At 39.4% G+C, this 13,799-nt stretch overlaps 1 protein-coding gene across 1 annotated transcript in view; it reads right to left on the reverse strand.

Annotated features, from left to right (window-relative positions):
- DNAH5 (dynein axonemal heavy chain 5) overlaps positions 1-13,799 on the reverse strand; it is a 259,490-nt gene that overhangs the window by 13,046 nt on the left and 232,645 nt on the right. Inside the window, exons 71-76 of the mRNA XM_061189135.1 lie at positions 11,373-11,618; positions 8,410-8,629; positions 5,972-6,177; positions 5,126-5,329; positions 1,971-2,186; positions 51-263 (exon numbers count right to left, since the gene is read on the reverse strand). Coding sequence (XP_061045118.1) covers positions 51-263; positions 1,971-2,186; positions 5,126-5,329; positions 5,972-6,177; positions 8,410-8,629; positions 11,373-11,618 — 1,305 coding nt within the window. The remainder of the gene's footprint in view (positions 1-50; positions 264-1,970; positions 2,187-5,125; positions 5,330-5,971; positions 6,178-8,409; positions 8,630-11,372; positions 11,619-13,799) is intronic.

Genomic DNA, 13,799 nt, shown 5'->3' on the forward strand with positions numbered 1-13,799 from the left:
ATTCACAACAATAAAGTGATTAGGCAGAATAAGAGCTGAGTTAAACGTACTTTTTTCCACCGAGCAGGAATTCTGGCATCAAACATGCAATTCAGTGCGTCTTGTAGATTTTCACTCATGATGATGGTGCCATCAATGGCAAGTTTTAGCTCGGTCAGGGTGCTTCGGACTAGGGTGAGTACCCTTTGCATTCTGTCTATCTCCTGCCTGAGGAAAATGTTCATCGGCTGGAATGGCCCCATCTTTTGCAGCCTCTCCTTTACCTGCCATGGAGACACCCAGCACGTGAAAAAGTAGACAGCTACTAACGTTATGTAACTGGTACCCTAGGGCTTCTGAAAGGGCCCCAAATTTTACAGTTCCATAAACAGTACGCTTTTTTTTTTCACTGCCAGAAAACAAAGAAGAAATAAAGAAGAAACGTCTGTTAAATGACCAGCTGATTTTTCATCCCATGTGGGAGAAGACAGGCCTCCATAAATTCACAGAAGAATATACAATCCATGTCCACAAACATGTAGCCTTCCAAACAGCAACTGCACTTATTGGGAAATATTCACTACTGCCACTCCAAGACTTGCAAATACACACATGGACACACACAAGCAGATGTGTACACACACACAACAATTCTTAAGGCTGCCTCAAAAAACTAGACTTCTGTTTTAAAAGCTTTCTGCTTTTTCCATCAAAGCATCTATCCATCCACCCACCCATTCATTTCTGTCTTACAAGTATTTATTCAGAGTCTTTTGTGGATCAGATATCATGCCACGTTGAGTTGCTTTATCCTAAGCAAATTTAGCAAAAGGAAGGTGTCTCTTCTAAACCCCATACTTACCATGTTTATTTATGTAATTATTATTATATTTTTAAGGCACTTTTATTGCTTTATAAATATTTCAACCACTCTTAGACATGAATGACCGCTTTCCTGATACTATAATGAAAGGTGCTTACGAAAGCTGATAGCAGTATTGATTTTCTCCGAGCAAGTGATCAGAGATTCTTCCAAGGGAAATGAGTCCCTTGGTGACAGTTCCTTGAGTTCAGACTGTAGTACTAGCATCCAAAATGGCCTGCTTCATGGAAAATAATAGGATGCTCAAGTAACAAAATGCTGCAGACTTCCTTCTGAAAACCAGGTGGAAAGGGCAATATATAAAGAAACATGGTGGTCTTGTGACAAAAATGTCACAAGGTTAGTCCAGGTCATCTCTTAAGACTACATGGATGGGACCTTCCCTGGTGGTCCAGTGGTTAAGACTCAGCGCTTCCACTGCAGAGGGCATGGGTTCAATCCCTGGCTGGGGAACTAAGATCCCGCATGCCGTGGGGTACAGCCAAAAAAAAAAAAAAAAACTGCATGGAAAGTAAGCCACTTACTTTTGCTTTTCTCAAAGACTTAAACATGTTATCAGGGTAAACCTTTTCTCAATATTTGCTAAAATGTCAAAAAAAATTAACTTTCACAATCATCAATTTTGCTTAGAAGTTACTTGCGTATTAAAAAGACAAATCAATTTTCCAAACCCATGAGATGAAGAAGCTGCAGAGTTAACGATATAACTACAGACTCCCTGACATTAAGAAGGCCTGAATTACACAACATTTTTCTAAATAATCAATGCTTTACTCTAAGAATACATTTTTTTTCCTCTGAACAAATGACAATGTGAAGTGCCTGCAGGGAACGTTTTAGAAAACCAATCCTAACCCATCGGTCCACACCTGTAATTTAATTATGAAGATTAACGTTCTCATCAGGTTTCTTTATTATTTCTCTTTTGAGATGATTACATTTATAAATTCAAACACTTCTTTTTCTGGTTCTTCAAGAAGTTAAGTTTTTTAAATGATTTTTTTTAATTTCAGAAAAATTATTTTTTGCCCTCCTCCCTTCATCCTCACTCCCCCAACCAACCAGACACATCCACAGCTGACGTTTTGTCAGGATGCCATCAACTCACTTCAAATGGACCATAGTCTGGGGGCAGCTTCTCTAGCATGTCATCAGCCAGCCGGGCCACCACCGCCTCCCGGGTCTCATCCCCTCCACCAGAGCTGTCCTTGGGCTGGATGCCCAGAATGGTGTCCAGCACGTCCTTGGCCAGCTTGCTCTGGTAGGTGATGTCGGCATTGGGGTGCAGCCAGAACACCTCAGGGCTGTCATAGGTGGGCAAGCTCTGAACAACACAGACTGTAAGCACAGACTGCTAACACAAGTACCAGTTAAATTACACTGTCTTAGCAAATAAACATGTTTTTATTAGGATAAGCATTTATATGATATGTCTTATTCGTGGCAGGCTGCAACCTCAACAATTTCTCCAGGAAAGAATCAAAAGTTGTCTTGAAAAACAATTAACATAATAGGCTCGTGGTTCTTTAATATCTGCACTTCAAGCAAATTCAATCAAAAAGACACTATCTTGTTTTATAATATATTTGTTAGATGGAAAGGGAACTATGGATTGGCATTTTGTTTTTTGAAGGTCTCGTCTAATTCAAACCAATTGTTTAAATAAATGGTGTATAACTAATTGTTACTCAAAATGACAGTTTTAGCAATTATGGCCCAATAAGACCAGAGGTGGGAAATGTACTTTCCCAAGGAGAAGGACAGAGACTAAGAAAAACGAGAAATATTGAAAGAGCAACAAGGTTACAGAGGAAAAACAGACAGCAAGAGACAATGAGAAGCAGAACTAGCAATTACTAGCGGGTAAACTAGCAATTATTACTAGCGGGTAAACTAGCAATTACTAGCGGGTAAACTAGCAATTATTACTAGCGGGTAAACTAGCAATTACTAGCGGGTAAACTAGCAATTACTAGCGGGTAAATTAGCAATTACTAGCAGGTAAACTAGTAATTACTAGCAGGTAAACTAGCAATTATTACTAGCGGGTAAACTAGCAATTACTAGCGGGTAAACTAGCAATTATTACTAGCGGGTAAACTAGCAATTACTAGCGGGTAAACTAGCAATTACTAGCGGGTAAACTAGCAATTATTACTAGCGGGTAAACTAGCAATTACTACTAGCAGGTAAACTTAGCAATTACTAGTGGGTAAACTAGCAATTACTAGCGGGTAAACTAGCAATTATTACTAGCGGGTAAACTAGCAATTACTAGGGGGTAAACTAGCAATTACTAGCGGGTAAACTAGCAATTACTAGCGGGTAAACTAGCAATTATTACTAGCGGGTAAACTAGCAATTACTAGCGGGTAAACTAGCAATTATTACTAGCGGGTAAACTAGCAATTATTACTAGCAGGTAAACTAGCAATTACTAGCGGGTAAACTAGCAATTATTACTAGCGGGTAAACTAGCAATTACTAGCGGGTAAACTAGCAATTATTACTAGCGGGTAAACTAGCAATTACTAGCGGGTAAACTAGCAATTATTACTAGCGGGTAAACTAGCAATTATTACTAGCGGGTAAACTAGCAATTACTAGCGGGTAAACTAGCAATTATTACTAGCGGGTAAACTAGCAATTACTAGCGGGTAAACTAGCAATTATTACTAGCGGGTAAACTAGCAATTATTACTAGCGGGTAAACTAGCAATTACTAGCGGGTAAACTAGCAATTATTACTAGCGGGTAAACTAGCAATTACTAGCGGGTAAACTAGCAATTATTACTAGCGGGTAAACTAGCAATTATTACTAGCGGGTAAACTAGCAATTACTAGCGGGTAAACTAGCAATTATTACTAGCGGGTAAACTAGCAATTACTAGCGGGTAAACTAGCAATTACTAGCGGGTAAACTAGCAATTATTACTAGCGGGTAAACTAGCAATTACTAGCGGGTAAACTAGTAATTACTAGCAGGTAAACTAGCAATTACTAGCAGGTAAATACTCCCCCAGCTACTTGAAAAAAAGAAGATTTACCTACAATTTGACATATAATTTTATGTGTGAATTGTATCCTTAACTTTATTCATGGTTTCCCTGTCTTCTAGCCCATTATTTTATTCCTTTCTACATAATGCCTTTTTATGAGCTACCTCAAATTCATTGTGAAATGAGGCGCATGTAAATAAATATAATGGGCAGGTATACCTAAATTTATACCTTCATAGGCATTCTCCTATTCAGTGCTAATGATTTAAAGACACATATAGTACAGTTAAGACAAATATATTTGTAGATTTGAATTAATAAAAGTGTAGGGGTGGTGATATATGATAAACTCATCACACTTATATATCACAGAACCTCTAAATATACTGATAAATTTAGCTCTTGGCGGGCTGTTGTGCTTTACTTTGTTCATCCGGAGATAAAGCTTAGAGGCAAAAGAGATCGCTAAATGATGATCTAATGAATTCAAGGTACTGAGACAGAAAATCTAGTTACCTGGAAGGACAAATCAGATTTTTTCCCAAATTTCCTGTCAAAATCCTATTCTTACTTAGAGCAGTGCTTCTCAGTTGGAGGTGATTTTGCCCCCGCCAGGGACATTTGGCAATGTCTGGAGACATCGTAGGTTGTCACAACTGGGTAGAGAGTGAAACTGACATCTAGGGGGTAGAGGCGAGAGATGCTGCTAACCATTCTACACAGGTCAGTCCCCCACTCAAGGAAGTATCCAGCCCTGAATGTCAACGGAGCCGAGGCTGAGAAACCCAGTCTTAGAGGAAGTTCTTCTACAGAGCGCGTTCCTGAACATACTCATAAGCTGTTCATTAGGCCAGGATTAAGGAACAGATGTCACGGGATAAGGCAAGTGGATTGAAACAGAACAGATTGAGTCTAGAGGCTGCCTTTGGGTAGAGAACTCCAGGGGATTTGTGTAGGTTCCCTGGTTCTAAATCTGCCCAGTCTATCACCTCTCCAAAGAATATTCCTCACTGGGGCATTAAAAGGGGAGGAAAGAAGGGAATTCACATAAAACACACCCTCGGAACAAATATAAATAGTTTAATCATTAGGTCACTATAAACATATGAAGACAGCATCTATGGTGCTTGGAACCTTCCACGTTCAGTATGCATCACCATTAAAATTTATTTTCAAAGAAGTACATACAGTATAAATAAATATCAAAAAAGTCAACTTGCTATAGATACTTGCTCTATACAAAAAATTCTGAAGATGACAAACCTGAATATACTGAAGATAGTTATCCACCGTGCTGCATTTTGGAATATTATATCCTTGGTAAAAGCTAAAATCCGGTCCAAACATATTTTCACTGAACCAAACCTTAGCAAGTGTGTTCAACAGTCTCTTGTCATAGTCATCAGTGACTCTGCCTCCGTACTGAATCTCTCCTATCATGTAGCGTACGGTGGTCCAGGAGACGCCCTGGGAAAATTTATAGAATGATTGTGGACTGCCTACTGTCTCACCCCCATTTTCCCTGCCAAGTAACACCCATGTAATCATTGTCATCAATGTCATTTACTCATTCATTTATTCACTCTTCAGTAATGTGAAAAGTGCAGAAAGAAAATTAAATAGGCAGACATGAGGGGTAACTCAAAGCTCGTGATCATGACTTGAAATAGATTCTCTTGGTGCATTCATATGTTTCTATACTTTGATTTCAATAGAAAAAAGTTGTTTACTTTTTGAGAATATAGAGGCTGTTCTTTAAAAAGCACACACTCCAAAAGTAATCTAGACTTTAAATGTTTCATGTTTTAGGATTTTAAAAAACACACTTCTTCACCCATTCCCCCCTCCCTCCAATAGACCCCGTTAGGTTGTCTTACTTGTAATGTCAACTTGTCTTTGAGAAGTAAAAACATAATCAAAATTTGTTCCTTTTTTTCCCTAAAATCAAGAGGCTAGTGTGACCCAAGCTGCTATGACTTAAAGAGAATGACTTTGCCAGCACAGAAAATCATCACTCTTACAGGATTTATGCCAAGGCTGGGCAGTCATGTTAGCTCAAGGACCCAAGTCCACAACCACCGGGGGCACGAAGCAGTGTGTGCACAGTACCTTTTTGAGATCCATGTCGTCTAAGTGGTTTTGGATGAACTGCACCGTGGCATTAAAGTCGGCTTGGTTAAATTCGTAGGGTATGTTCCACCCCAGGGGGCCGAACTTGCGCCTCTCCTGGACCGTGGAGTGCAGGAAAGCCACGGCATACAGCATGGGCTTCCACTGGGCTACAGCGCTCACGTCCAGCAGGTCCTGGCTCACGCCTGTTGTGGTCAGTTAGGTGAAAAACTATATCATCTCTCAAACATCTTTACTTTCTACTACTTTTATAAGCTATTAATTATTTTTGTAAATTCCTGATATTAAACTTCACTTATCTTGAATTACCCTTACCATATTCATATGACAATTATAATTTAACTTTTGGGTACCCAGAGGGCATTCCTCTCTGAAAAAATATGCACAGAGATTTGAGGCGGTTGGGGGCTTGCTAACATGGATCAAGTTCTTGCCAACCCAACAAGATAATGCGGGGATAAAATAGAGATGGAAGAATAGTGGCAGTAAAATAAATATTGCTACTATTACTACAACTACTACTACTACTACTAATAATACCTATTACTACTACTACTACTACTACTACTACTACTACCAGGGGCATGTACACAGGTTGCAATGGCTTCTATATACTCTTTTAACAATTTAATATTAATTAAAATCGTGTATATAGAAGCCCATTGCTATTGAAAAGTATGAACTATTAGATATAAAATAAGCTGCGAGGATATATTGTACAACATGGGGAATATAAGCAATATTTTATAATAACTATAAATGGAGTAGAGTCTTTAAAAATTGTGAATCACTATATTACATACCTGTAACATATAATATTGTACAGCAACTATATCTCAATTAAAAAGAATAATAAAATATAATAATAAAATAAAAAAGAAGCCCATTGCAACCTGAGTATACTCCCCCGAAATAATTATGATTACTATATATGTACATATTATATTGCATATATAATTATAAATTTTTTCACTTGAAATCTTTTTTTTACTGACATCATCCTTCCATATCTGTTTTATTAGCAAAAATTTGAGACTTCTTGACAACTCCAAAAAAATTTCTTTGTAGATTTTTCAGATTGCTATGTAATAATTATTATACTGATGATTATTATTAAATACACTATTTTATTTTATTTTTTAATTTTTTAATTTTTTTTTATTATTTTTTTTCACACACACACACTGTATTTTATTTTTACAAGAGATAAATAGACTGACACCAAGCACTGTACATGGATGACCACAACAAAAGCAACAATGATTGCAATTACCAAACATGAAACACACTCCTACTATGTCATAATATTGACATTCAGTCCAGTAATCCTCCACTGTAACAGCTCCTTTACTTTGCAGTGAAAATTGATTTGTAAATACACTATTTTAAATTAAATTTATTCCAATTGTCCTGGATAGTTTTTTTTTTTTTTTTTTTTAATTTATTTATGGCTGTGTTGGGTCTTCGTTTCTGTGCGAGGGCTTTCTCTAGTTGCGGCGAGCGGGGGCCACTCTTCATCGCGGTGCGCGGGCCTCTCACTATCACGGCCTCTCTTGTTGCGGAGCACAGGCTCCAGACGCGCAGGCTCAGTAATTGCGGCTCACGGGCTCAGTTGCTCCGCGGCATGTGGGATCTTCCCAGACCAGGGCTCGAACCCGTGTCCCCTGCATTGGCAGGCAGATTCTCAACCACTGCGCCACCACGGAAGCCCCCTGGATAGTTTTTATTATCACTATTTTAGGCACAAGAAAACTGAAACTCAGGTTGTTTGAGTGATTAGCACCCAAGAGAACAAAGCATTTGTTCAGGCAGTATCAGAGCCGGGATTTCTAACTCCAAGTCCATACTCTTTCTGTGACCATGAGCCTCAGACAGGAAGCTATGACACAGAAAGAACAAATGCACAGAGAGTAATCTCAGCTCCAGTTGTGACAGGAGGGGCATTTTGGTCTGGTTTGGTGGCCGTTGTCGGATTTCTAACTTAGCTCACATTCTGACATCCTGACACACAACCTCATGCAATGAAAGCAGAGACCATAATTGTGACTCAGCCTCTCCTCTTGCAAGAGGCTACTGCCCTACGTTAGGTATGGAGCATGAAGACCATAAACGACATTATCCATTTTAGATGTTAACATAGAAAGGCAAGTGTCTAGCAGAGAATAGCATAGGCCAAAGTAGAGCGATAGTGGGGAAATAGCAAAAATATAAGGTGGAAACCTGAGCTCTGGCGCCCTAACACGGCCAGAGGATATTCCACATGGAGCAGGACAGACGGGGCTATCCCCTCACCATCTTGTTAAGTCATAGAACCACTTCCTATAACTAATCCTAGTTAATTCATTGTTCATAATTTCTTTAAGAAAACAATTTAAGCACAAGAACTCCCGTAAACTTGGAAGTATTCCTCGACTCACCACCATATGTTCTTTTCAGTCCTGCCCGGAGTCCCTGGGGGGGCTCATTGGCAAATTTAATGGACATCTGAAGGAGGGTAATGGGAAACTGCTTATGAGCCTCAGTCGTCATCCACAGGCGGAAAGCATCATGTACAATCTCGGTTTCTATAATTATGTCCATTAGCTCATCCATGAAATCAAGTCCCAGATGGCAGTTCTGCAAAAGTGCCCATCCTCCCTACATCAACAACAGTACACCGAAATTAGTCGATTTTGTGTTTCACCCAGAGATTTAAATTAGTACATTCTTTAGAAATTAAGTAATTAAAATTTAATAGAAAAGCACGCTAACCCCTTTAAAGTAATCTAGGTCAAATCTAAGGATATGATCACGTTGAACTGAGATAGGTTACATTTCTTCTTATTCCACGTATGTGTCTCACAGTATACTAGCATGCCACTTGTAGTAATAATATATAGTGGGGGTCATGAACATCACCAAAGTGAAACATAAAAAGAGATAACGGCACTTCCAAGTAAAGATGGTTGACTGAAAACCGTCACTTAGCTCAGCTGCCTCCCCAAATTCCATGAAAAGTACAATGAAGGGACTTTTTTAAAGGTATGAACTCTGAAGGACAAAGATAGTGAAGGTGAAGACAATGTCAATAACACTGAAAACAGACTCAAGAAAGCTGAACCCTAAACTGACCATTTGGGGAGAGCTGAGACGTAAACTGATTTATACCATATAACTCCCAAAACACTCAAGAAGAGGTGACGAAGGTCCTTCTGGAAGTGGGGGAAGATGATGGCCTAATACAAGAAGATTGAAAGTCCAGACCCCCGACATGTTTCCTTAATGAAAGATGGAAAGTTGATTATCTTTAGAAGGCAAAACAGACAGGGTTTGCAGTGGAGGACAGCAGCCTGTTAAGAGTATAGGAACCTCACTGAAAACAGGTAAAGGAAAGCTTACCTATTGAATTTGGAGAACTATTACTTTCCTTCTCCCACTGCGTTCCCAGAATACAGGCAGCAAGGTATATACCCTCTAGAATAAGGAAGAACCTTCTCTGGGGAATCTGACCACTCTAACAGCAAGAGCCTTAGAAAATAAAAAGCCATATCTCTTGTATAAATTATTCTATGAGCATAAGAAGATTCTTGTATAAAGCAACACAGGCAAAAATTTAGGTCATGAAATAATAATTTATTCAATACCTAATCTATAGAACATTTTTTTGCTAAAACCATCTACCATACCCAGATCATAACCTTGAGTTGTTTTCTTGACTCTCTGACTTTGGATCACTTAGATTTGATTAGTGTGACCTGAGATATTTTTCTTTCCAAGAAACAAACTAAGCACCAGATCTAAAATCTTAGTCAAGTTACATGTAAAACTGATCATTTTGGAATGTCACATATTCCCTTACATTTTCTTCAGAAGTATATAGCACTGCTGAATAAATAACTATTTATTTATCCTATGAAAATTTAATTGACACTATCCACAATCCAAAAAAAAGGGAAATTAAATATAAAACATAACTACAAAAAGGCTTCAGATGCTCTCTTTCATCCAGCATACAAGTGACTCCTGATCTAAGTTTCTTAGGTGAGAACTTGGAAGGTTCAATCTTCACCCACGGAAAGGAATCTTTGGCCAAGGTTGTTTCTTTGGCGTTGCCACACTCTGTATGAATGTTTTGTGTTCTTACTGAGCAGATCATCCATTTTGCTATTCTTGGGTAATTGGTTCACTCTGTCATAAAACACTATTGTCTCTGACAAGTTATAAGCATGCTAATAATAATAAAGATTTTTTAAAATTTTTACTTGAAATTAAACTACTAAACAAAAAACACAGATAAATTGAAGGCTAAAAATATTCCATTTAAATTCTAATTTAGTTGCCTGAAGCTATTAGTTACACCATTATTTATTTTAAATTCAAGTTAAATCCATGTCCTGTGAATGTTAGTGTTTTTGCTCTAAGTACAGTACTATGCAGAGGAAGGAAGTCAAGGGGGAGGGAGGATGAGGGGGGAGAGGCCAGGATGGAGGCCCACCAAGCCCTCGTGTCAGATCAGACCTAGGATTCTGAATCATGGATGTATTTTTTCATCTCTAAACATATTTAAATCAGGTGCCTTCTGCCCTCCCCCTCCCAACTACAAACGAAGTGCATCAGACAGAGCACAGCACACATGAGAGACCTCTCCCTTTCACCAAAGCTGGGGGCAGGGCACAGCTTGAGGATGGAAGAGGTAAATATGGAGGTTCTAGAACCCAGTGAGCTCAGTTCCAGACCAGGGGGAGGGGACCAGGATGCAGCACAGTGGTAAGATTCTAGAGTCAGCAGCTGGGACCTAGAACCCAATGGTTTCATGGTGAGCTTAGTGTTTGGTCTGCTCTGTACACTGTTGAATTTGCAAGCTGCAAAGGGCTCTAGGAGACCCACCTGGAAGGCAACAGGCCAGGTTTCCTGAAAACCTCTGGTACCACCACAGGATAACAGCATATTCCTGGCCTCTGGGATTAGGGGCAGGCCTAGGGGACCCCAGGGCACAGATGATGCATTCTGGAACCCAAGAAAGGCATGGTGTTGTAGATTCTGGAGAGTTATGGATTCCAAGAGCAGAGCTGGAGGGGTTGGAGCGTATGGCAGAGAGGAGGAACTATGAACCCTACAGAGCGTTCGGGACCTGGAGTGGGATTTAGCGTTATGCAAAGTGGTCAGGAAATAAGATGTCCTGATTGGGCAAGTTTTCCATAAGTCAAGGCTCAGCAGAAAAAGTTTTAAGTGTGTCCATTTTTCCATGGAAATTTTCTAATAGATATCATGCTTTTCCCTGTTTAGTAAACAGAATACAATACATAAGTTTAAACTCTTAAGGATGCATAAGCTCTCTGCATCGTTATTCTATAACCTGTAATGTCAACGTCATAACACAAAAGTAGACATCTGGTCTCACATTCGCCATGGTCTGCTGCAGGAGCTTGCGAGCGTGGACCTCCTGGCCCTGCCCCATGGACAAGTAGCGGGTTTCTATTTTTAATCTCTTCCCCAAGGCGATGATGGAACCTGTGGGGTCTGAGCCCATAGACAGGAGACAGATGAGTGGTGTCCGTGGATCAGATTCCTCCCGTGTCTTTTCCAAGTCCAGGATAACACCTTCCGCATACTTTTCTCCCATGGAGTCCACAATGTACTTACGCGCCTGCCAAAAATAGTACACGAGTCACCAAAACTAGCTCCACCTCCTTCTTGTGCATAATTCAATGTGGTTTCCAAAATTCATTTTTGTTGATTATCTCAATGATGTCTACAGTAACCCTGCCAGGAAAATAGGGCAGAGGCTTTTTTCTTGTTGGTTTATCTGTTTGTCTGCTTGCTTGCTTGTTTGAATCCTCACTCTGTAGAAGCTGAGTTACTTGCCAAAAACACAATCACCCACTTAAAAGACTAGAACCCAGGTTGGCTGACTCCTTGTCTGGGACCTGTTTCAATACACCAGCTGCTTCATGCTATACAAAAGATTTAAAATATTAGGCAACTCTATTATTGAGGATGCTTTAAGGGAAAAGTATATGCATTCAAATAATCAAGTAAACAGTACAATGCCTGGGATTTAATGGGTACTTAACAAATAGATAATTACTGCTGAGTGACTACTTATGTAGTGAAATTTATCGCATACTTATCAAATTAATTAATTTTTAAAGATTTAATCCAATTGCATTTGGAGCACACGGTACCACTTATTTTTGTATCTCTTAATATTTTTTCAAGGTTGGCCAGATGCAGTATCGAATTCTCTAACCTAAGTATAAACGCCTGCACATTTTTTACAGCTTTCTGAAAGGTACTTTACAAGTTTGCCTGACATGTTCTTTGGCTTCTCCAAAAGTCTACTTGTTTACACATTCATCACAGCCACTGGGCAGTGTGCTTCATGATCAGGAAGGACTTCAAAGGCTGGACACTCAGGTGTTCCACAAATTGCAGTTGTTTCTCAGCCACAGGCACCTGGGTACCTGCCATCATTGCAGCATCTCTCAAGATCCAGGTGTTTTGTCCTCTGGCATAGCAAGGAGCTCAAAATGGCCAATCTTGCCATAGAACTCAGCACTGACCCCACCTGGACATTTCCATCCAAGCTCTGAGCTAACATACTGTTACCTATACATACACGAGGGGCCAGGTGGTAAATACATTAGGCTTTCGTGGCCGTACAGACTCTGTTGCCCAACTCAACCCACCACTGCAGCATAAACAAATGATAGTTCATAAATAAATGAGCATGGCTATGTTCCAATAAAAGTTTATAGACACTGGAATTTGAATGTTATATAATTTTCACATATCACAAAATATTATTCTTCTGGGCTTTGTTTCAAGCATTTAAAACTATAAAAACCATTCTTAGCTCACAGCTGTACATAAACAGGCAGTAGCACAAGACACCCTCTGATAGCCTGTTCTTCTTGCAACCAGGCTTTTGAATGTCCCTGGACATGCACTCATGCTCAGCCAAAATGCTACGAACAAGCCTGATGTTGCTTGTGGGGAATGGGGATTAAATATGTCCACATTGTAGACCTTGTAATACGCTTCCCCAAATGGTGTCTGGTTGAAAATCACAAGAGGAATCTAATGTGAGAATAAAAACTTCAGAGGAGAGAACATTCTTCCAAGGGGCCTTCTAGATCTTGCTTAAGACTTGGGTGTTACCATAAGGGCCATGGGAAGCCATTAAAGGAATACCATAATGATATTTCTGTTTCTTCTAGAATATACAAGATGGACTAGAGCGGGTAAGAATGAACTACAGGAGACCAGTTAGAAAGACATGGCTGTCATCAGCCTAAGGGTGACAGAGGCAGAATGAAGATGACAAAGTTACAAAGGGGTGGGAGACACTTAAATTTCAGCACTGAACCCAATAAAGTGTTATATGAAAAAAATAAAAAGGGAAGGAAGGAAGGGAGGGAGGGAGGGAGGAAGGAGAGAAGGAAGGGGAAAAGAAAAGTCTACTTGAAACTTCTACACTCCCCTTAAATAAGGCAACTGTTTGACAATTCATTTGGGCAGGATAAGAGTAATGAAGTTGAGAAGAAAAACCAAAGGAAGGGTGATCTCAGTGCCCTGAGTTGCAAAACTCATTTTTCTTTTCTCAATAAATGATTGAATCTAGTTGTTTTCATGATTCCACAGGTGGACTTGGAGGTGGTTACTCCATATGTTTTTAACACTCCCTCTGGAGAGTGAAGGGGAAAAATTCCTACATTCTATTAGAAACCCCAGCCTACTGTTATTTTATGACTTATTTAAAGAAGTCTGTAAAAAAAAAAAAAAATCAATGTCTGTGAATAGTAGAGTTTAAGTTTTAGCTGTGAAG

This window comes from Eubalaena glacialis, chromosome 4, assembly GCF_028564815.1.
Source record: "Eubalaena glacialis isolate mEubGla1 chromosome 4, mEubGla1.1.hap2.+ XY, whole genome shotgun sequence".
Classification (NCBI taxonomy): domain Eukaryota; kingdom Metazoa; phylum Chordata; class Mammalia; order Artiodactyla; family Balaenidae; genus Eubalaena; species Eubalaena glacialis.